The sequence below is a fragment of the Lithobates pipiens genome, unplaced genomic scaffold (genome assembly GCF_037356315.1).
Source record: "Lithobates pipiens isolate NorthernLeopardFrog02 unplaced genomic scaffold, aLitPip1_a1.2 Scaffold_19, whole genome shotgun sequence".
In the NCBI taxonomy this organism is placed as follows: domain Eukaryota; kingdom Metazoa; phylum Chordata; class Amphibia; order Anura; family Ranidae; genus Lithobates; species Lithobates pipiens.
Genome location: NW_027507764.1, coordinates 408,800,590 through 408,823,725, shown reverse-complemented (window position 1 = coordinate 408,823,725; position 23,136 = coordinate 408,800,590). Strand labels below are relative to the sequence as shown.

The 23,136-nt window shown below is 41.4% G+C and overlaps 1 protein-coding gene across 10 annotated transcripts in view; it reads left to right on the top strand.

The window, feature by feature from the left end:
- Positions 1–23,136, top strand: part of PTPRM (protein tyrosine phosphatase receptor type M) — a 982,826-nt gene that overhangs the window by 230,332 nt on the left and 729,358 nt on the right. For all 10 annotated transcript variants that reach the window (XM_077492471.1, XM_077492470.1, XM_077492475.1 and 7 more), the window contains exon 2: positions 13,297–13,419. In XM_077492471.1, coding sequence (XP_077348597.1) covers positions 13,297–13,419 — 123 coding nt within the window. The remainder of the gene's footprint in view (positions 1–13,296; positions 13,420–23,136) is intronic.

Below are 23,136 nucleotides of genomic sequence, written 5' to 3'. Positions count from 1 at the left end.
CAAACTGTTCGTCCGTCGTGTGTGGCCATGTCCGTCCATGCTAATTTTGAGCGGACTGTTTGCCGAAACTGTTTGACGGACAAAGTTGGGCGAACAGTCCGCGCGTGTGTACGTGGCCTAAGGGTGCAAATTTTTGATTTCACCCCTCACTACCTATCACAGTTTCGAAGGCCATAAAAAGCCAAAATAGCACAAAACCCCCCAAAATGACCCCATTTTGGAAAGTAGACACCCCAAGCTATTTACTGAGAGGCATGTTGAGTCCATGGAATATTTTATATTTTGCCACAAGTTGCGGGAATATTACAAACTTTTTTTTTTTGCACAAAGTTGTCACTAAATGATATATTGCTCACACATTCTATGGGCATATGTGAAATGACACCCCGAAATACATTCTGCTGCTTCTCCTGAGTACAGGGATACCACATGTGTGGGACTTTTTGGGAGCCTAGCCGCGTACGGGACCCCGAAATCCAAGCACCGCCTTCAGGATTTCTAAGGGCATAATTTTTTTATTTTACTCCTCACTACCTATCACTACCTATCACAGTTTTGACGGCCATAAAATGCCAAGATGGCACAAAACCCCCCCAAATGACCCCATTTTGGAAAGTAGACACCCCAAGGAAACTGCTGATGGGTATGTTGAGCCCATTGAATATTTATTTTTTTTGTCCTAAGGGATTGAATAATGACAAAAAAAAAAAAAAAATGTACAAAAAGTTGTCACTAAATGATATATTGCTCACACATGCCATGGTTATATGTGGAATTACACCCCAAAATATATTCCGCTACTTCTCCCGAGTACGGGGATACCACATGTGTGGGACTTTTTGGGAGTCTAGTCGCGCACGGCATCCCGAAAACCAATCACCACCTTCAGGATTTCTAAGGGTGCAAATTTTTGATTTCACCCCTCACTACCTATCACAGTTTCGAAGGCCATAAAAAGCCAAAATAGCACAAAACCCCCCAAAATGACCCCATTTTGGAAAGTAGACACCCCAAGCTATTTACTGAGAGGCATGTTGAGTCCATGGAATATTTTATATTTTGCCACAAGTTGCGGGAATATTACAAACTTTTTTTTTTTTTGCACAAAGTTGTCACTAAATGATATATTGCTCACACATGCTATGGGCATATGTGAAATGACACCCCAAAATACATTCTGCTGCTTCTCCTGAGTACAGGGATACCACATGTGTGGGACTTTTTGGGAGCCTAGCCGCGTACGGGACCCCGAAATCCAAGCACCGCCTTCAGGATTTCTAAGGGCATAATTTTTTTATTTTACTCCTCACTACCTATCACTACCTATCACAGTTTTGACGGCCATAAAATGCCAAGATGGCACAAAACCCCCCCAAATGACCCCATTTTGGAAAGTAGACACCCCAAGGAAACTGCTGATGGGTATGTTGAGCCCATTGAATATTTTTTTTTTTGTCCTAAGGGATTGAATAATGACTAAAAAAAAAAAAAAAAAAAATGTACAAAAAGTTGTCACTAAATGATATATTGCTCACACATGCCATGGTTATATGTGGAATTGCACCCCAAAATATATTCAGCTACTTCTCCCGAGTATGGGGATACCACATGTGTGGGACTTTTTGGGAGTCTAGTCGCGTACGGCACCCCGAAAACCAATCACCACCTTCAGGATTTCTAAGGGTGCAAAGGCCATAAAATGCCAAAATAGCACAAAACCCCCACAAATTACCCCATTTTGGAAAGTAGACACCCCAAGCTATTTACTGAGAGTCATGTTGTCTGAACGAAAAAAAAGAGATTGATCGGTGGGTATGCCCACCATTAGATACCTCCCTACATCCACCCACTTCTAATGATGGACATACATGCACCATTTATATATGCCGAAGCATGGGGGCATCCTCCCGCAAAAAAGTTATGCCGCGTACATACGTTCAAACTTTTCCATGGGCAAGCCCCCTGTCGGAATTTTGACCGTATGTACGCGGCATTAGGAGCAAAATCGCTCCTCCACCCCTTATGCCCCCATGCTTCGGCATATATGCTCTTTTTTAACTGTGGTGGTGAAATCACCGCCTACAGCACTGGAATCACGGCTTTATGTATCGTGGGAGCAAACGCTGTTGCTGTCAAGATAAATAAATCCGCGCTGCAGCTGAATGGCGTACCTGCTAAGCAAATTATGGTTAACGTTAAAACAAAGTAACATCCCAGTAAAACCTTACCATACCATACCTGCAAAGCAATTGCCAAAAAAAACAGTAAAAAATAAAACATTTTTTAACACAACCTGTGCCTAAAATATATATATGCCGAAGCATGGGGGCATCCTCCCGCAAAAAAGTTATGCTGCGTACATACGTTCAAACTTTTCCACGGGCAAGCCCTCCGTCGGAATTTTGACCGTATGTACGCGGCATTAGGAGCAAAATCACTCCTCCACCCCTTATGCCCCCATGCTTCGGCATATATGCTCTTTTTTAACTGTGGTGGTGAAATCACCGCCTACAGCACTGGAGTCACGGCTTTATGTATCGTGGGAGCAAACGCTGTTGCTGTCAAGATAAATAAATCCGCGCTGCAGCTGAATGGCGTACCTGCTAAGCAAATTATGGTTAACGTTAAAACAAAGTAACATCCCAGTAAAACCTTACCATACCATACCTGCAAAGCAATTGCCAAAAAAAACAGTAAAAAATAAAACATTTTTTAACACAACCTGTGCCTAAAATATATATATGCCGAAGCATGGGGGCATCCTCCCGCAAAAAAGTTATGCTGCGTACATACGTTCAAACTTTTCCACAGGCAAGCCCTCCGTCGGAATTTTGACCGTATGTACGCGGCATTAGGAGCAAAATCGCTCCTCCACCCCTTATGCCCCCATGCTTCGGCATATATGCTCTTTTTTAACTGTGGTGGTGAAATCACCTCCTACAGCACTGGAGTCGCTGCTTTATGTATCGTGGGAGCAAACGCTGTTGCTGTCAAGATAAATAAATCCACGCTGCAGCTGAATGGCGTACCTGAAAACATGAAAAATGGTTAACAATAACACAGTAAACAGTAAAGTATAAAAAATTTGAGAGAAGAGAGAGAGAGAGAGAGAGAGAGAGAACAATAAAACGACAACTATTTTTGGTTTTTATATTTTATATTTTTTTTGGTTTTTTTATTTTACTTTTTTTTTTTTTTTATACACTTTTTTTTGAACTGTAAACTGTAACTGTAACGGTTCGGGTCTCTCAAAATGCGATGGCATCTTGGGAAACCCTGTGTAAGTGTGCCTAGCCTGTGAAATGCTGTACCCTACGCTAATACTTCACTAGTTCATGGTAGCGTTCAAAACACTCACCCTGACAAAGACCAGGATTGCCAGGACAGCGTGGACAATAAGAACGGGTGTCACGCCTATATCCGCGCTTGCTACAGACACGACATCTTTTTTGGGGGGCTCGTTGGGTAGGGGTACTCGGGAGGACATAAGAATAATGCCTCTCATGCAGCCGGCTTACTGCATTTGGTTGGGAATGGTGAGGTACAGAACCCTCTGGAAACAGAAGCTCTGTGACAACCTCTCTTTGGAAGAAAAGAAAGGTTAATGTTCCGCCTGAAGTTTTGTATAGCACAAAAGCATTCAGCAAAGCCAATTGAAATAAGTAAGCAGACACTTTTTTGTACCAGCGTCTGGTCTTACGGGAAGTTAGATACGGCGCCAACATCTGGTCATTGAGGTCCACCACTCCCATATTTTTGTTATATTCGTGGACACAGAGGGGTTTCTCCAAAATACTAGTCGCCATAGAAATTTGGACCGTCGTGTCTGCATGAAGGGAGGTAAGAATGAAAACATTCTTATTATGCCTCCACTTCATAGCGAGCAAATTATTACACCGATAGCAGGCTCTCTCCCCCAGCCTAAGACGGGAATCTACAAGCCGCTGGGGAAAGCCCTGGCGATTAGGTCGCACGGTGCCACATGCTCCAATCTGATTATCAAATAAATGACTAAACAGTGGCACGCTGGTGTAATAGTTGTCCACGTACAAGTGGTACCCCTTTCCGAATAAGGGTGACACCAATTTCCACACTATCTTGCCAGCGCTTCCTATGTAATCAGGGCAGTTCTCCGGCTCTACGTAACTATCTTTACCCTCATAAACCATAAAGCTCCATGCATAGCCTGTGGCCCTGTCACAGCACTTATAGAGCTTGACCCCGTATCTGGTACGCTTGTTGGGAATGTACTGTTTGAATGACAAGCGACCAGTAAACTTAACCAGGGACTCATCAACGCAGACAACTTTTTGGGGAGTAAACAAGTCTGCAAAACGTTGGTTGAAGTGGTTTATGAGGGGCCGAATTTTGTAGAGCCGATCGTATTCAGGGTCTCCACGTGGACGACAAAGTTCATTGTCACTGAAGTGCAAGAACCGCAAGATCTGCTCGTATCGTTTCCTGGACATGGAGTTAGAGAACACGGGCATGTGGTCAGCCGGATGCGTGGACCAATAAGCCTGCATCCGCATAAATTTATGTGTGCCCATGTTGAGGGAAAGGCCCAAAAACGTCTTAAATTCGGAAACCGTAACTGGTTTCCAATCTCTGGCAAGAGACGGCAACTGGGGATTAGCGGCGATGCGTTGACCAGCATATAAATTGGTTTGGTCCACAATAGATCTATAGAGATCTTCCGTGAGATACAGAGAATAAAAATCGAGTGGCGTAAAATCATCTGTATCCACCTGAATACCGGGTTGGGCAGTGAATGGGGGAAGTACGGGTTCTGCAGAAGTGGTGGGCACCCAATTGGGATAGGCGAATTCTGCAGGAAGGGCACTATGGGTACGACGGGCCTGTCTTTGTCTTCTTCTTGGTGGCAGCGGGACACTACTTGTGCTTGCCACCTCGCCAGCTTGAACTGCACTTATGGGACTCGCCACGTCACCACGTGATACTGCAGTGCTGGATGTACGTCCAGGGTGTACTAGGCCGCTGGTGCTTGCCAGTTCACCAAAAGGATGAGCGGCGCTAGTACTGGCTCTATACTCCATACGAGGGACTTGCGGTTCCTGCACCTCAACAACATCAGAAAATCGGGGTCGGGTACGCCTGACAATAGCAGGGACCTCTTCTTTGTCGTCAGAGCTATCTGACATGGAGGCGCTGTCCTCTACAGGTTCGTATTCTGAGCCTGAATCTGACAGATCAGTGTCTTCCTCTTCACTATCTGTCATGCTCAGAAACGTGTAGGCCTCTTCACTAGTGTACCTTCGCTTTGCCATTTTGGGCTCTAAATTTAGGGGTACAGTAGTGAGACTCACAGGTAAAAAAGCACCTAGCCTGTCAGCGACTGTATAAAACGCTACAAAAAAAAACTGTTAGCGATCGCAGGGATCAGGCCTGACTCTGCGAACGCTGCAGTTATGTGTGTTGTGTTTTGTAAGTGACAGTGATCGATCGATACTGCACTTGGGTGGGCTGGGCTGGGCTGGGCTGGGCAGAGAGGCAAAACGCAGGTGCTAGCAGGTATCTGGATTGATCCTGCTAACAATGCGTTTTTTTAGAACCCTAAATTGCTGGGCACGCTAGTATAGATCTGATCAGATCAGATATTGATCTGTTCGGATACTATACCACTAAGGGAGGTGTATGCTTTGCGTGTGGGTGTTAGCGGTGCTGGCACTAACCTAGCACTGCCTGGGGCGACGCAGACCCTTTCTGACCCTAAAACCAAATTTATATCACCCGCCGGGTGATCAGGGGGTTAAACCTTTATTAGGTAATAAATTGCGGGTGCCCTGATGCTATAAAAAGCGAACTACCTAACCAGCGTCACCCGTAACACTTATACGGTGATCACTGGTGAAAGGGTTAACTAAGGGCAATCAGGGGTTAAAACCTTTATTGGGTATTTATATGGGGGTACCTGAAGCTTTATAAAAACCTGACGGGGAACCTAAATAACTAAATAACTAACTGGCTAACCAGCGTCACCAGTGACACTTATGCAGCGATCGCTGGTGAAAGGGTTAACTCTAGGGGCAATCAAAGGGTTAAAACCTTTATTAGGTTATATATCGGGGTACCTAACGGTATAAAAACCTGGCGTTGAACCTAAAAAAAAACTAGCTTCCTAGCGGGACCAGTGACACTATTGCAGCGATCAGAAACGATTGCTTAGTGACACTGGTAAAAGAGGGTGAAAGGGTTAACTGGGAGGGCAATCAAGGGGTTAAACCTTTATTAGGGGGGGGTAGGGGGCTATCCTGGACCTAAAGGGGCCTAACACTAGCTGCCCTGACACTTTTTACAGTCACAACTGACACTAAATGTAGTGATCAATAAATAAATGAACACTGCATTAGTGACACTGTGACTGGGGGGGGGGCGGGGGGCCGATCGGGGGGGTGATCGGGGGGTGACTGGGGTGAAATGTGTGCCTTTGTGTACCTATGTGTCAGTGGACTGTTGGTGCACTTACTTGGACGTCTTCACTCCTCGCTGTCCAGTTCAAAAAGACCGCCACGAGGAGTGTGACATCACTTCCTCCTCCTGTGTTTACATTTTCACAGGGGAGGAAGTTCATCACTGGCCAGGAGCGATCGAGAGGGGATGGCCAGAAACCAACGGCCATCCCCTCATCGCGGGTCGCTCCGGCACCGAAAGGGACCGCCGTATCTAGCGGGAGGGGGTCCGATCGGACCCCCCACCCGCTAGAAGGCATTCACGTACATTTACGTGATTGTGCCTGCCTGTGCCATTGTGTTGACGTACATTGGCAATACGGCGGTCCTGAAGTGGTTAATCAAGTTGTAAGCCCATGGTTAATTTTTTGGTTTCTGTGCGCCATTTTATTTTCTTATGTTTAGGGCTACAACTGGTAGAGATATACTTCTCCCTATATATGTTTAGCTGATCTTGTTGTCTTTTTTTTTTTGGTACTTTTAATTGACTGTCTTGAAAATTTGAATGTTAGTGCAACTAAAGAAATATCACAGACAATACGCAATTACTCCATGAAATGTTAAAGGATAAGTTTACCTTTTGTAACATGTTACACCCATATTTAAGGTGTAATATGTAACATGTTACAACATGTTACAATTGCACCAGCCCACACACTCCCGCAAGTCCCTGTTTTGACAGTAAGCGGGGATCTTCTTCCCTTGCTTACTGCCCTTATCTGAAGAAAACGTGGCTGTGCAGGGCTCTGCCCAACCAGCCACATCATCCAATCACGGTACTTTGTGGCGGTCGGCTTGTAATTCTCAGTTAACTGCCACGGCTCTGTTGAGTGCTGCAGTAGTTCGTTCTCTCTTACTGTCAGTGTGAATCTGCCTGTCCTTATGAGGTACAAGAAAACAGATACACTGAAAAGTCTGCAGGAGCCTTGCATGGCACACGCGATCAAGTAAAAATATAAATGCACATTTTTTTTTTACCTGCAAAAATATGTGCATTTATTATTTTTTTAAAGGTGAATTTATCCTTTAAAGTGGTTGTAAGAGCAGAAGTTTTTCTTTTTTACCTTTCTGCATTTAATGCAGTAAGGTAAAAAAAACCTTCTTCAGGCAGCTTCCCCCACAGCCCTCTCAAAATACATACCTGAGCTGTTGTGCAGCTTGCCGTGGGGACACCCAAGCCAAGTCACAGCTCCCTGTGCAGATACAGAGCTGCGGCCTGGCCCCACCCCCTCTCTCTCTCCTGATTGGCTAACCAACTTTAATTGACAGCAGTGGGAGCCAGTGGTGCTGCTACTGTATCTCAGCCATTCAGAAGGGGGGAGTCTCGGACATCTGAGACATTCGTGGACATCGCTGGGATGGAGCTTGGGTAAATATTGGGGGGGGGGGGGGTGAGGAGGGCTGCTGCACTTAGAAGGTTTTTTTTATCTTAATGCATAGAGTGCATTAAGATTAAAAAAAAACCTTCTGACTTTACAACCCCTTTAATGTTGGAATGACACACTTTCATATCTTTGCATTGCAGCAAGCACACCTGTATTTCACTGTTAGTGGCTTTAAGATTTTGTTAGAATTATCTAGCTAGCCGTTATGTTCTCTCCCATTCCTTCTCAGTGATGGCAAACCTTGGCACCCCAGATGTTTTGTAACTACATTTCCCATGATGCTCATGCACTCTACAGTGTCATTGAGCATCATGTGAAATGTAGTTCCAAAACATCTGGGCTGCCAAGGTTCACCATCACTGCCTTATACTGTCCCCTCCTCCTCCACTTCTTTACCCTCATATCTACATATGAAGAGTGTACATGACTTTTTATTTTATTTTACTTTCCATCCTTGTTGACTTAAATTATTACTTGCCCATCACACACAGAGAAATGGTTGCTACCTCTTTAGCTGTATTTTTTTTAGTGATACTAGCTGTCACATTTTTCACTCACTGAAGATAAGATTTTGGTTCGGTGAAACCCACATTGTCATGTTTTTATGGGTACATATTGTTTTATTTGATACCCTGTTTTAATGATAATGATAATTTTTGTTAGGGTTGACCATTTGTTCTTTGGTGTATGGTAAAAAAAGTATCTTGAAATAAATCAAAAAAGCTGATTATTTATCAGTCACAAAATACAGTTCAAAACAATTTATACTTTTCCACAAACTGCCTTCAGAACAAATCTTATAAGTAAAAAAATAGCTTCTTATTGAAGGTGATGATTTTGCTCACCTTTTTTAGCCACATATTCTGTGCATTTGCAGTCTACATGGCTCACAGGAAGCATTGATCATCTTGACGTTGTTTCTTAAAATGTCACTTACATGTCACTTATTCATTTTGGAATTGAGTTGGACAGCACATACAAGGCTGTATGTGCAGAAGTGAAAAGGTCAATGATTAAACCAAGATGGAAAGGTGACAGTGCTGTGTGAAAGCACTGCAAGACCTAGCTGGTCATAGGTTAACATTTTAAAAATAAATCTTTGTAGACCTTGTGTGAGGGAAATATAGTTGAAAAAAGTTGAATAAAAAAAAATTGTTTATAATGTATTAAAATGTAATGCCCTACTCCAGGTACTGTAAAATGTACACATCCTGTGCTGCCCCTTGCCTGAATTAGTACAGATACCTACCTTATTCTTCATATTTTCAGGCTTCCTCCAAGCTGACTAGTCCACCAAAGCTTCTTCTCTTTACTATTCTGCTTGTTCCAGGCTTTTCAATCTCTTTATATGCAATGCTTGACCATTGGTCCTGCATTTTATAGGAGGATTTTAGAGGACCTGGACATATTATGGGAGTGTGAAGAGCAGATAAGAGTAAATGAGGAATAAACAAGGTAAGTATTTGCACTTATTCTATTCCCCCTAGAAAAAAACAACCATTGAACCCATGTAGTGACTGGGGTGGGGGGTGCTGCATATCTGAATTGTATGCAATCCCAGCGAATCTGTCAGTGATTTAACATTTTTTAAAGCCCTATCTAAAAACGAATGAAATGTTTTTTTTTTTTGTTAATTAGCCTTCACTGTAGTTGAATCATTTGTTCTTATATAAAGCAAATGCAGAGGACAATACTCCTACAGTAACCAATTCATAAATATGCCCTTCTGTTTTTGATTCCCATTCAGGGCTAAGTTTTGTCCACCTGCAATCCCCTTTTCCAATAAAAGTGTCTTTATGGCTACAAATTCACTGTTATGTTGCGTACACACGACTGGACTTTCCGACAGACTAGGTCCGATGGTCTTTCCAACGGACTTTCGGCGGAGTTCTGACGACATTCCGAACAAACGGGCTTGGCCACACATGAACAGACTAAGTCCGTTCGAAAGTCCGTTAGTTTTGAACCTGATGATGTAAACAGGACTAAACAATAGCCAGTAGCCAATAGCTTCCCTTGCGACGTATTTGGTCCGTCGGACCAGCACACAGACGAACAGTTTTCCCGATTTTAGTCCGTCGGAATTGAGTCCTTCGGATAGATTTGAAACCTGTTCTATTTCTAGGTCCATAGGATTTTTTTTTTCCGAAAAAACTATCAGACTAGCCCACACACAATCAGATTGTCCGACGGACTAATCCCTTCGGACATAGTCTGCAAGAAAGTCCGGCCATGTGTACGCGGCATTCGATTTTATAATTTGAACTGTCAGATAAAAACTATTTGGTTGCAACTGAAAGCAGCTGCAATTTTCTTTTCATTTGAGATTTCATAGTAGGGGTATGTCATAACTACTTAAGCTAAATATAAAAAAGTCAATAGTTATTTTATAATAGTTTTTAAACTTTAGTTATTGTAATTATTGTATCTCATACTTGTTCAGAATTACATAAACCACATTATCATAATTAGAAAAGAGGGCACGTTTTGCTGTAAACCAAAAGGCATACATCCAATTAATCAGATTAAAAAGATGTGTCTACCAGATATCACATTTTATATTCTGACCTTGAGGTTTATACATTTGGTGTGCTACTTACAACACATATTAAATATTCATTAAAAATACATTTTTTTTTTTATATTTCTCAATAAACATAAAATAACACTATCTAAATGTCAAGTTTCCATATAGTATGTATAATTGAAATACTATCTGAGAAAGTGAAGTTGTTTGGTTGTTTTAATTGATTTTCTTAATTAGTACAGTACGTCCAATTCTAAGTTGAATTTCAGCATTTATTTATTTTAGTTTTTTCTCAAAGAAAAGGGTTGGACAATCTATAAAGTCCTTATTGCAGTCTCTCTTTTTGTTGGAAAGTGGTCTCCTCATTTCTTGTTTAGTCTCATGACAAAAAAAGGGACACAATAAGCAATGCTCAAAAAAAAAAAAAAAAAAAAAGACTAGAGATTTACCTTTGTGCCATTACCTAGCCCAGAGTGGGCCTCCATATCAAATTATTTCAAGAACACTAATACTTCAGATTTTAAAATGTACAAGTGGCACAATGTCTTTAACAGTAAGGGACAGCTGAACCTTGACCTACGGTAAATCCATTGAAAAGAATGGATCTGTGTAGGTATTGTGTATATGGGCAAATGCAGAATTGATTCAGTTTCCCTCTGGGATCAATTTGAGATGTTTCATCTGAGTTTCCACACAGGTGCTTTTACCCACATCTGACATCCTTCTGATTTGTATTTGATACCATTCTAAGCTGCATCAAGCTGCTTTTTCATTCCTAATAACCCGTATGGAAATGCAGAGACAAGCAGTTTTGATGAGAACAGATGCCTGTCTACGCCAACCCTTGCTTTTCACTGTCTTTCCATAATCATCTTCACTTTTACTACAAACAGGTTTGGTGCTTTATAAAAGGGTGTAGATTACCAATAGTAAGCAGCAGATTAATAATAATGGTCATCAAGTCAAAAAGCTATTCATTTGTTATGTCTTTATTAGTAACCCTATAGATATAGTTGTGTACTCTGTTTACTTCTAAGAGGGGCAGCATTTGTTTAGTATTCTTCCTTTACAGATACCAGTAAATTTGAAATGCAAGATTGAATTAACATGCAAATGTTATGGAGCATATTTATAAAGCAGTAAATGGGACTTTCACCAAACTTGCACTGTTGTTGAATCAATCACTGTCATTTAACCTCCCTGGCGGTATTCTCTAGTGTGGCTCGGGGTGGATTTTCAGCACCAAAAGCGGTAACCCCGAGCCACACTCAGGATTGCATCACAGGATCCAGATACAGCTTACTTAACTTGTCCCCAGGATCCTGCGATGTCCTCTCCACTCAGCTGTGCGAGCTGTCCTCCGCTCGGTGGGCCGAGCTCCATTCCCTGCAAGCTTTGTGACGCACGGGGACGGAGAACGGCGCCAAATTCAAAAAGTAAAGCACACAATACATATACAGTACACTGTAATCTTACAGATTACATTACTGTATCAATTTATTTCACATCCCTTTTGTCCCTAGTGATCTGTCTAGTGCCCTGCATGCAGTTTTATATTATAAATACTGTTCTTTCTGCCTGGAAACTGGAGATTGTCCATAGCAACCAAAACCGTCCCTTTACATCAAAAGTGGTTTTAGACCAGCTAGAAAACAGCGATAATAAATTAGAATCACTTGCAGAATTGAGCGATAGTGATTCGTGGGGAAATTCGTCATCAAACACTGAAAGTAATGACAGCGACAATTCTGCAGCTGAGCAAATTTCAGTGTTTTTGATTTGATTACATTATTGAATCATTTATATTATTATTATTATTATTATTATATTATTATTTGTTATAATTATTTATAGTTATTTATTATATTATAATTTATGATTTTGTTTTTCAAACTTTATCATACCCAGGATGTCTACTAGACTCTTGTTTGGACAGATTTAAGTGAGTTATTCCTAAGAATTACAGGCCTACAATATAAAACACCAAATTTCCATGAGAAACATTGTACCACTTTCAGCATCAAAAATCTGAAATAATAATAATCATACCACCAGGGAGGTTAATACACAGGAAGAGTCACCTGCAGTGAATGTTTCATGTATCTTAGATTCACTGCTTAATAAACATGCCCCTATAATTAACAACTGAGCCAGATGAGATCCATTATTGAGTTTTTAGATGATTCTTCCAAGGTTAAAATGTTCTGTAGAAGATGTGTTATACAGACTCTCATCTTAAGCTAGATTGTATATGGTACATATAAGACAAAAGTGCAATATTTGATAAAAGAAGATCTTCCCCTGTGCAATAAAAAATATGTTCTACATACATCCTCCCCCCCCTTTCCTTTCCTTTTTTGTGTGCTTTAATAACATGAATACAAGCCCAGCAGATCTAGCATTCTCCCACATCACTGTTCTGCTATATGTCCTCTCTCTTATGCCTGTCCTTATCTGGTTCCTGCAACCAGCTCCCAGTGATGTGGGGCCATGTTTTACACATGCACAGAAATCTGGCATGATGTCTGTTTACATAGTGCTTCTAAAAAATGGAGGGTGCCTCCTGAGATATGAACGTCACATATCCTTTTGTTCATAGAAGGACACATAAACAGACACAGCAGAAGATCTCTGTGAATGTGCAAAATTTGGTGCCACCTCTGAGTGGAAAGTAATGCCTCCTGGGATATGTGATGTCAGTATCCCAGGATGCAGCAGGAGGAGCTGGACTAAACAAGAATGGCAGCAAGGAGTGGGGCCAGTAACAGAAATTTAAAAAATAAAATAAATAAATAAGGGTTAGAAATTATAAAAAGTGAAGAGGGAAGAATAGTTAGACTGGTGGAAAATGTAATTTTTGAGTGAAGGTTTGCTTTAATAAAATTTGACTCTTTTCTATTTATTCTTGCTTTAGGCAGCTGTACCTTTGATGAGCCATACCAGTCCTGTGGATATAGCCAATGGGAACGCAATGATTTAAACTGGGAACAAGTCAATACTTTGAGGAAGCCACACACAGATTCTTGGATGCCATCAGGTTTGTCAAAGTGACATTTTTTAATTTAAGCATATAATAGATGGGGGTAGAGTTGGCATTAAACTTAACCTCCTATGATGATAAAAAAATTTGTTTTTCCCCCCTTTCTTTGACAGGGTGTGTTTTTTGGAGAATGGGATGTATTTGGGGTAGTTTGTTTAATTCAGTGTTCTTTGTATATGAGTGTGTATTTATTTGTGCATTTGATCATTATTTGTGTGCTGTTGCTTTAAATTGTTTATCCTACTTTTTTTTCTTTAAATTAAGCTAATGGGGAGGGGGGCATTTTTTGGCAAAATAACAGAATTAGGATAGTCAAATTAAGCTTATTTAATCCCTAGAAGCCATTTAAAGCTGAATGCATGCTTAAAAACAGCTTAAATTTTGCCTTCCCCACTGAAAATGCCAACATTTGGTGTGAAATCTTGTTTTTGTATAAATTAAAAAAATTTAACATCTGCATGTTTCTTATCCCTAGTGTACCAGTATGCCTTAGGCTGACCATTATTTGGTATGAAAAGCCCACTATTCTTTAGCTTGGGGACACAATTTAGCGCTAGTTATAGGAACAGTGATTGAAACCCTGTCAACACTTCAATGCAGGGCACACAGTGCAAAGGTATGTTTGATGCTTGGACAACTTAATGTTTACATATTTACAATTTTAAAGCCAACCCAGGGATGCTTAGTGAGTAATTAGGTTAATATTTTGTATTTGTATAGTTAACTTTTAATTTTAATTCCCAATTTCTTTATATTAGATTAAATATTGTTAATCATTTCAGTACCTCATAATGGGCTTATTTACAAAAAGTCCGGCGGACTTAGAAAGAAGTTTTGACTCAAAATTGTCCGCCAGACTGTCCGGCAGACAATCCGCCGTCTGTGTGCTAGTCCGCCAGACTTTTAAAATGAACGGACTTGCCCACACACAGGGAGAAAAGTCCGTTCATTTTGAACGTAGCTCCAGGTAGACGGAACTAGCGAAGGAAGTCAATGTCGTCGCCTCCATCTGCGAGATTGACACCTCGCGAGCCCCGTCATCTGGTATGGATTTAAAGGGGAAGCCCTACACTGAAAAAACGCTGTGGGGATCCCCCCAACGTTTATAGCAGACCCTTATCCGAGCATGCAGCCCGACCGGTCAGGAAAGGGGGTGGGGAGGAGCGATCACCCCCCCCCCTCCTGAGCCATACCAGGCTGCATGTCCTCAACATGGGGGTGCTTTGGGAAAAGTCTGATCATGTGTGGGCATGTCCACTTGTTCGGAAAGTCCAGCGGACATCTGCTGCAAAGTCCGGCGGGTTGTCCGCCGGATAGTCTGATCATGTGTACGCGGCATTAGGGACTCGCTGAACTGTACAAATGCCATTATATATGAAATCATTCCATGGGAGGAGATACTATAGGGTCTGTTTAGTTTCCTTCAAAGTATCTTACATTTTTTTCAAGGTTCCTTGGGTTATATATTACTTAAGAACTCTTTTGGATTATTATTATTATGAATCACAAAACTCCAATTTATCTTTGGGATTATCTGTATTCTGCATTCAGATTCTTGCACATAACCAGGACCATCTTTGGGCAAAGTTTTATTTTCATACCACTGACACAGAAAACCATATGTAGTTGATGTGCACAAGTATTCTTATAACCATGAACACAAGACACTTAAAGCGATACTAAAGTCAAATTTTTTTGTTTCAAAATAACAAACATGTTATACTTACCTGCTCTGTGCAGTGGTATTGCACAGAGCAGCCAAGATCCTTCTCTTCTCTGGTCCCTCTTTGGGGCTCCTGGCCTGTCCCTCCTATTGAATGCCCACACAGCAAGCAGCTTACTATGGGGGCACTTGAGCGCAGCTCTGTTTGTCCATTTAGACATGGAGCTACAGTCCGGCCCCACCCCCTCTCTCTCCTCATTGGCTCACTGACTTTAATTGACAGCAGCAGGAGCCAATGGCACTTCGCTGCTGTCTCAGCCAATCAGGAGGAGAGTCCTGGATAGCTGAGTCTCAAGAGACTCAGCTATCCAGGATCCATGGATCAAGATGGGCTTAGGTAAGTATTAGGGAGGTTGAGTGGGGCTGCTGCACACAGAAGGCTTTTTATCTTAATGCATGCAATGCATTAAGATCAAAAATCTTCTGGTTTTACAAGCACTTTAATACCTGTTAATTTGTACAATTGATACAAATTCTACCCAGACTAACACATAAACTTATACATATAATTATGCTTTTCATAATATGTAACCATTGACTTTGGGCTGTCTGAAAAATTACAAACCATTATATGTCAAGCGAAAAGCAAACTATCTTGTGATCAGAAAATAGACGTTCTTAGAGATATAAGCAATGTGTGTCAAATGATGATAGCTATGTAAAATAAATGTCATTGCACCCCCTTTGGCAAAGGAAACAGTCACTTAATATATGTCAATTAATCAGTGTAGCTTAGTTTTTACAGAGCCTCCCAAATGTAAAAAGCATTATATGAAGTAGAGGAATAATATAATAATATATGAACTAATTTTATATGGCAAGGATCAACACTAATAGCAGATAAAGAAAGTTTAAAAAAAAATCACACAAGCACTTTGCAATTTTATGTATATATATATATATATATATATATATATATATATATATATATATATATATATATATATATATATATATATATATATATATATATATATATATATATATATATATATATATATATATATATAATACATACACACACACAGTATATATATATATATATATATATATATATATATATATACAGTGCCTTGCGAAAGTATTCGGCCCTCTTGAACTTTTCAACCTTTTGCCACATTTCAGGCTTCAAACATAAAGATATAACATTTTAATTTTTTGTGAAGAATCACCAACAAGTGTAACACAATTGTGAAGTGGAACGAAATCTATTGGATATTTTAAACTTTTTTAGCAAATAAAAAACTGAAAAGTGGTGCGTGCAAAATTATTCGGCCCCTTTACTTTCAGTGCAGCAAACTCACTTCAGAAGTTCAGCAAGGATCTCTGAATGATCCAATGTTGTCCTAAATGACTGATGGTGATAAATAGAATCCACCTGTGTGTAATCAAGTCTCTGTATAAATGCATCTGCTCTGTGATAGTCTCGGGGTTCTGTTGAAAGCGCAGAGAGCATCATGAAGACCAAGGAACACACCAGGCATGTCCGTAATACTGTTGTGGAGAAGTTTAAAGCCGGATTTGGATACAAAAAGATTTCCCAAGCTTTAAACATCCCAAGGAGCACTGTGCAAGTGATCATTTTGAAATGGAAGGAGTATCAGACCACTGCAAATCTACCAAGACCTGGCCGTCCCTCTAAACTTTCGGCTCAGACAAGGAGAAGACTGATCAGAGATGCAGCCAAGAGGCCCATGATCACTCTGGATGAACTGCAGAGAACTACAGCTGAGGTGGGAGAGTCTGTCCATAGGACAACAATCAGTCGTACACTGCACAAATCTGGCCTTTATGGAAGAGTGGCAAGAAGAAAGCCATTTCTCAAAGATATCCATAAAAAGTCTTGTCTAAAGTTTGCCACAAGCCACCTGGGAGACACACCAAACATGTGGAAGAAGGTGCTCTGGTCAGATGAAACCAAAATCGAACTTTTTGCCCACAATGCAAAACGATATGTTTGGCGTAAAAGCAACACAGCTCATCACCCTCAACACACCATCCCCACTGTCAAACATGGTGGTGGCAGCATCATGGTTTGGGCCTGCTTTTCTTCAGCAGGGACAGGGAAGATGGTTAAAATTGAGGGGAAGATGGATGCAGCCAAATACAGGACCATTCTGGATGAAAACCTGTTGGAGTCTGCAAAAGACCTGAAACTGGGACGGAGATTTATCTTCCAACAAGACAATGATCCCAAACATACAGCAAAATCTACAAAGGAATGGTTCACAAATAAACGTATCCAGGTGTTAGAATGGCCAAGTCAAAGTCCAGACCTGAATCCAATCGAGAATCTGTAGAAAGAGCTGAAAACTGCTGTTCACAAACGCTCTCCATCCAACCTCACTGAGCTCGAGCTGTTTTGCAAGGAAGAATGGGCAAGAATGTCAGTCTCTCGATGTGCAAAACTGATAGAGACATACCCCAAGCGACTTGCAGCTGTAATCACAGCAAAAGGTGGCTCTACAAAGTATTAACGCAAGGGGGCCGAATAATTTTGCACGCCCCACTTTTCATTTTTTTATTAGTTAAAAAAGTTTCAAAAATCCAATAGATTTCGTTCCACTTCACAATTGTGTCCCACTTGTTGGTGATTCTTCACAAAAAATAAAAATTTTATATCTTTATGTTTGAAGCCTGAAATGTGGCAAAAGGTTGAAAAGTTCAAGGGGGCCGAATACTTTCGCAAGGCACTGTATATATATACAGTGCCTTGCAAAAGTACAACAATATACAATATACATGTCAGGGTTAGGTTATAAAAAAAATAGCCAAATCTTTGATGATCCCTTGGAGCAACATAAAATCTATCCAAACCAAATGGAATGAACATGGCACAACAGCAAACCTGCCAAAAAAACAGCCACACACAAAAACTCATGGACCGGGCAAGGAGTGCATTAATCAGAGAGGCAGCACAGAGACCTAAGGTAACGCTGGAGAAGTTGCAGAGTTCCACAACAGTGACTGGAGTATCTGTACATAGGACAACAAGCCGTACGCTCCATAGAGTTGGGCTTTATGGCAGAGGCAGAGTGGCCAGAAGAAAGCCATTACTTTCAGCAAAAAACAAAATGGCACATTTTGAGTTTGCGAAAAGGCATGTGGGAGGCTCCCAAAATGTATGGAGGAAGGTGCTCTCGTCTGATAAGACTACAATTTAACTTTTTTGGCCATCAAAGAAAACGCTATGTCTGGCGCAAACCCAACAAATCACATCACCCAAAGAACACCAGCATTTGGGACTGGGAAACTGGTCAGAGTTGAGGGAAAGATGGATGGTGCTAAATACAAGGATATTCTTGAGCAAAACCTGTACCACTCTGTGTGTGATTTGAGGCTAGGATGGAGGTTCACCTTCCAGCAGGACAATGACCCCAAACACACTGCTAAAGCAACACTTGAGTGGTTTAAGGGGAAACATGTAAATGTGTTGGAATGGCCTAGTTAAAGCCCAGACCTCAATCCAATAAAAAAAAATCTGTGGTCAGACTTAAAAATTGCTGTTCCCGAGCGCAAACCATCCATCTTGAAGGAGCTGGAGCAGTTTTACAAGGAGGAATGGTCAAAAATCCCAGTGGTAAGATGTGGCAAGCTCATAGAGACTTATCCAAAGGGACTTGGAGCTGTGATAGCCTTAAAAGGTGGCTCTACAAAGTATTGACTTTAGTATTGACTTTAGGGGATGAATAGTTATGTACATTGACCTTTTATGTTATTTTGTCCGATATGATGTTTGCTTCACAATAAAAAGAAAAAAAATCTTCCAAGTTGTGGCCATGTTCTGTGAATTAAATGATGCAAATCCTCAAACATTCCACATTAATTCCAGGATGTGAGGCAACAAAACATGAAAAATGCCAAGGGGGTGAATACTTTTGCAAGACACTATATATGCCAAATATATAGAAATACAGTCCTTACTAGCCTTGAAGAAGGAGCAGAAACATCCTACATTTCTCAGCAATCTGCTCATTCCAGATCCTGGTGACATGGACACATAGGGGGTTATTTACTAAAGGAATATCCACTTTGCACCGCTGTAGATCAGAGGGGACATGCAAGGAAAATAAAAAACAGCATTTTAGTTTGTACATGATTGGATGATAAAATCAGCAGAGCTTCCCCTCATTTCAGATCTACCCCTTATGCCACATACACACGACCGGACTTTTTGACAGCAAAGGCTCGACAGAATGAGTCCATCGGACAATTCGATCGTGTGTGGTCTCCATCGGACCTTTGCTTGCCAAAAATCCGGCGGACTTTAGAAATAGAACATGTTTTAAATTTTCCCACCAGAACTCCGCCGGACCGAGAAATCCATTCGTGTGTATGCTAGTCCGACGGACAAAAACCAACACTAGGGCAGCTATTGGCTACTGGCTATGAACTTCCTTAATCTAGTCCAGTCGTACATCATTACGTTCGAATCCGTCAGACTTTGGTGTGATTGTGTGTGGCCAAGTCCGTTCATTCGGAAAGTCCGTCGGAGCTCCGCCAAAAGTCAGTCGGACCTAGTCCCTTGAAAAGTCTGGTTGTGTGTACGCGGCATTAGATTTAGAGCGACTGCACTTCCAAGTGTACTTGCAGTGCAAAGTGGATTTGCCTTTCGTAAATAACCCCCACAGTTGTAATTAGTTCCAATACAATCTAATCCAATGTTATCCCAATGCAAGCTTCCCTGATACATTTTCTTTATGTTTATATGTGTTTGTGTGGTTAATTTCAAATTGCTCCTAGTTTACCGGTCTGCATTTTTGGCCAGTAGAGAGGTGGCAAATGAACCAGAGAACGTAAGCTAAGATTCGCTTATAACTTCAGTAGCCTAAATCCATTGGCATTCATCTGTGCTTGGATCCTCTGTGCCAAATTGTAGGAGCCCCCCCAAAAAATTGTGTTGTGCTTATATACCTGATTTTGATCAGAGAAAAGGGACAAAGGGTGATAAAGATCAACCCTAAGAAAATGTGGACACTAATCGCATATTAGCGTTCCCTGGAGAATCTGGAACCACATTAGAAAATTTTATATTACAGGTCCAACTTGAAAATAACTGCCCCAGGAAAACGGTGGCTTTTATTTCGTAATATACTGTATTTCTAAGGCAAAGACCGTTGTTTGTAGTTTAAACTGTGAATATAAAGTTTACATCTATAAAGTATAATACAAAGTTTATATTTCATACTTATGGAAGTTCCACATGGATGCAAATCATTTCATCTGTACATTTTCTTTTGAAATATAGTGTTCATTCATGTATTACATCTAAATGAGGAGCAGTGATTACAAACTGCTTGTCACAGAAAGGCAAAATCAGTTAATCTAGATGCAGGCCAGCATGCTGTGCTATATCGTTCTTTGCATAGCATGAAGCCACGATGTTGCACCATGTCAATATATCATCTTGTAAACAGAAGTTCCTTCTAGTACTAAAGTTGGTATCTGAAGCCCCAGTGTCTGTAACGGTGCTGTGTGACATTTGGCTTTATTTTGCAGCAGTCAATATTTCATCTCTGTACATAGATACTGATAATTATTTCAGTCCATCACACAAACCTTGTGTGCAAATCAATTTCTTTGCTAATGCATGTGACTGTATGAGCTGTATCATTCCATGATGCCTTCACCGATAAAATACTCAAAAAAATTCTCTATTGATCCATGTTTATTTACATTATATGGGAAAAATTGGATTAACATCAACCTTATTCTCATGATGTAAAACTAGAAAATAAGATTTTGTAAGAGTCATGGGTACAAGTCAAGGGTTGGAAACCTTAAAGGTGTTGTAAAGACAGAAGATTTTTTTATCTTAATGTATTCTATGCATTAAGATTAAAACCCTTCTGTGTGAAACAGCCCCCCTAATACCTTCCTGAGCCCCATCTCTATTAAGCGATGCCAACGAGTCCCTCGGCTGTCCGTGACTCTCCCTCCTGACTGGCTGAGACAAAAAATCAATGTTAGCCAATCAGGAGAGAGAGGGGGGCGGGACCGAACAACAGCTCCATGTCTGAATGGACACACCGAACTGCAGCTCTGGTTGAGTGCCCCCATAGCAAGCTGCTTGCTGTGGAGGCACTCGACAAGAGGGAGGGACCAGGAGCACTTAACCACTAGCTGACCAGGTTGGCTCGGCTGGGCAAGTCACCGTAGCTGTACGCACCCACCAGGCACTCGCATCGACTCCAGGGACATGCCTGCCGATGACAGATCGATGACTGCCGGGCACCTACGATCGCTTGTGAAAGAGTGAGAACCGGCATCTGTGTGTGTAAACACACAAATCCCAGTTCTCTCAGGGGAGAGGAAACAGCTTGTGTGTTCATGCTAAGTATGAACGCTCATCTCTCTCCTCCTCTAGTCAGTCCCATCCCCCCTACAGTTAGAACACACCCAGGGAACACCGTTTACCCCTTGATCGCTCCCTAGTGTTAACCCCTTCCCTGCCAGTGTCACTTATACAGTAGTCAATAGCTATTTTGAGCTCTGATCGCTGTATATATGTCAATGGTCCCAAAATAGTGTCAAAAGTGCCCGATCTGTCTACCGCAATGTCGCAGTCCTGATAAAAATTGCAGATCGCCGCCCTTACTAGTAAAAAAAAAAAAAATAATAAAAATGACATAAATCTATCCCCTAGTTTGTAGATGCTATAACTTTTGCTGGTATAAGTTTGTGACTACGCTTTTGGTCTCCTGGAAGCCATGCTGTAACCCATTATATGCCTCCTTGGATCCTCGCTTATAAGGGATCATAGCATTCTGGTAAGAGTCATTTCTGCTGTTATGGTGGTGGAATCAACACAGCCTGCTGTTTCTAGAGTGCGGGGGTGGCCTTGTTCACAGCTATATGGACTTTTATTTCACAGTGCACTGGTGTATATTAATTTGGTTACAATGACAAATCTGTCTACATTTTCCCTTCAGTATTACTGGTATTTTTGTAGATATTAGTGTACTTTTTTAAATTCCTATCAAAGCTAATAAAGTTTAACGCAAAAGTGGATTTACCTCTAGGGCAGGCATGTCCAAAGTCTGGCCAATCGCGGCCCGTGGTCCGGTTTTGAATGGTCCGTCTGGTTATTTAAACATGTATATCTTTTGTAGCCCCCGACGATCTCCCAGGGGCCACAAAAAATATACATGCTGGCTGCCTCGGAGGGAGGAGGCGGGACGAGTGCCATGCACACAGGATTGGTATTTCCTGTTTACATGGCAGCCTCTGTAATAGGAAGTCCCGTCTCCTTCCTGGCAATGGTGGGCGTATTCCTGGCAATGGTGAGTGCATTCCTGGCAATGGTGGGGCTGCATTCCTGGCAATGGTGGCTGCATTCCTGGCAATGGTGATGGTGGTGCATTCCTGGCAATGGTTGGTGCATTCCTGGTATTGGTGGGGCTGCATTCCTGGCAATGGTGGGTGCATTCCTGGCAATGGTCGGGCTGCATTCCAGGCAATGGTGGGTGCATTCCTGGCAATGGTGGGGCTGCATTCCTTGCAAAGGTGGGGCTGCATTCCTGGCAATTGTCAGTGCATTCCTGGCAATGGTGGGCGCTGCATACCTGGCAATTGTGGGTCTGTAGGTGGGCACTGACCCTTATTTTGCTTCACAGTTCTTTATTTAAAATGTAAAGTTTTTTCTTCCTGAAACTCCCCTCTTAAAGTGAAGGTGCGTGTTATACGCCAATAAATACAGTGTATCCAAATAATAGTTAAGAGTTAATCTCTTCACCACACACAGGCACAAAGGCAAGAGAATTCTTGTTGGGCCGTGTATTAGTGCTCGAACGAACACACTTAGACCAAATTTTAATGGTTCAAAGAATGTCAGGCAAAATAGTCGGCCCTTGCACATGTTCACTTCATCAAATCTGGCCCTCTTTGAAAAAAATTTGGACACCCCTGCTCTAGGGCAACTAAGAACGCAAGCTACATGAGGACACATTGAAAATAAATAATCATAATGACTTCATGTCCAATAATGACTT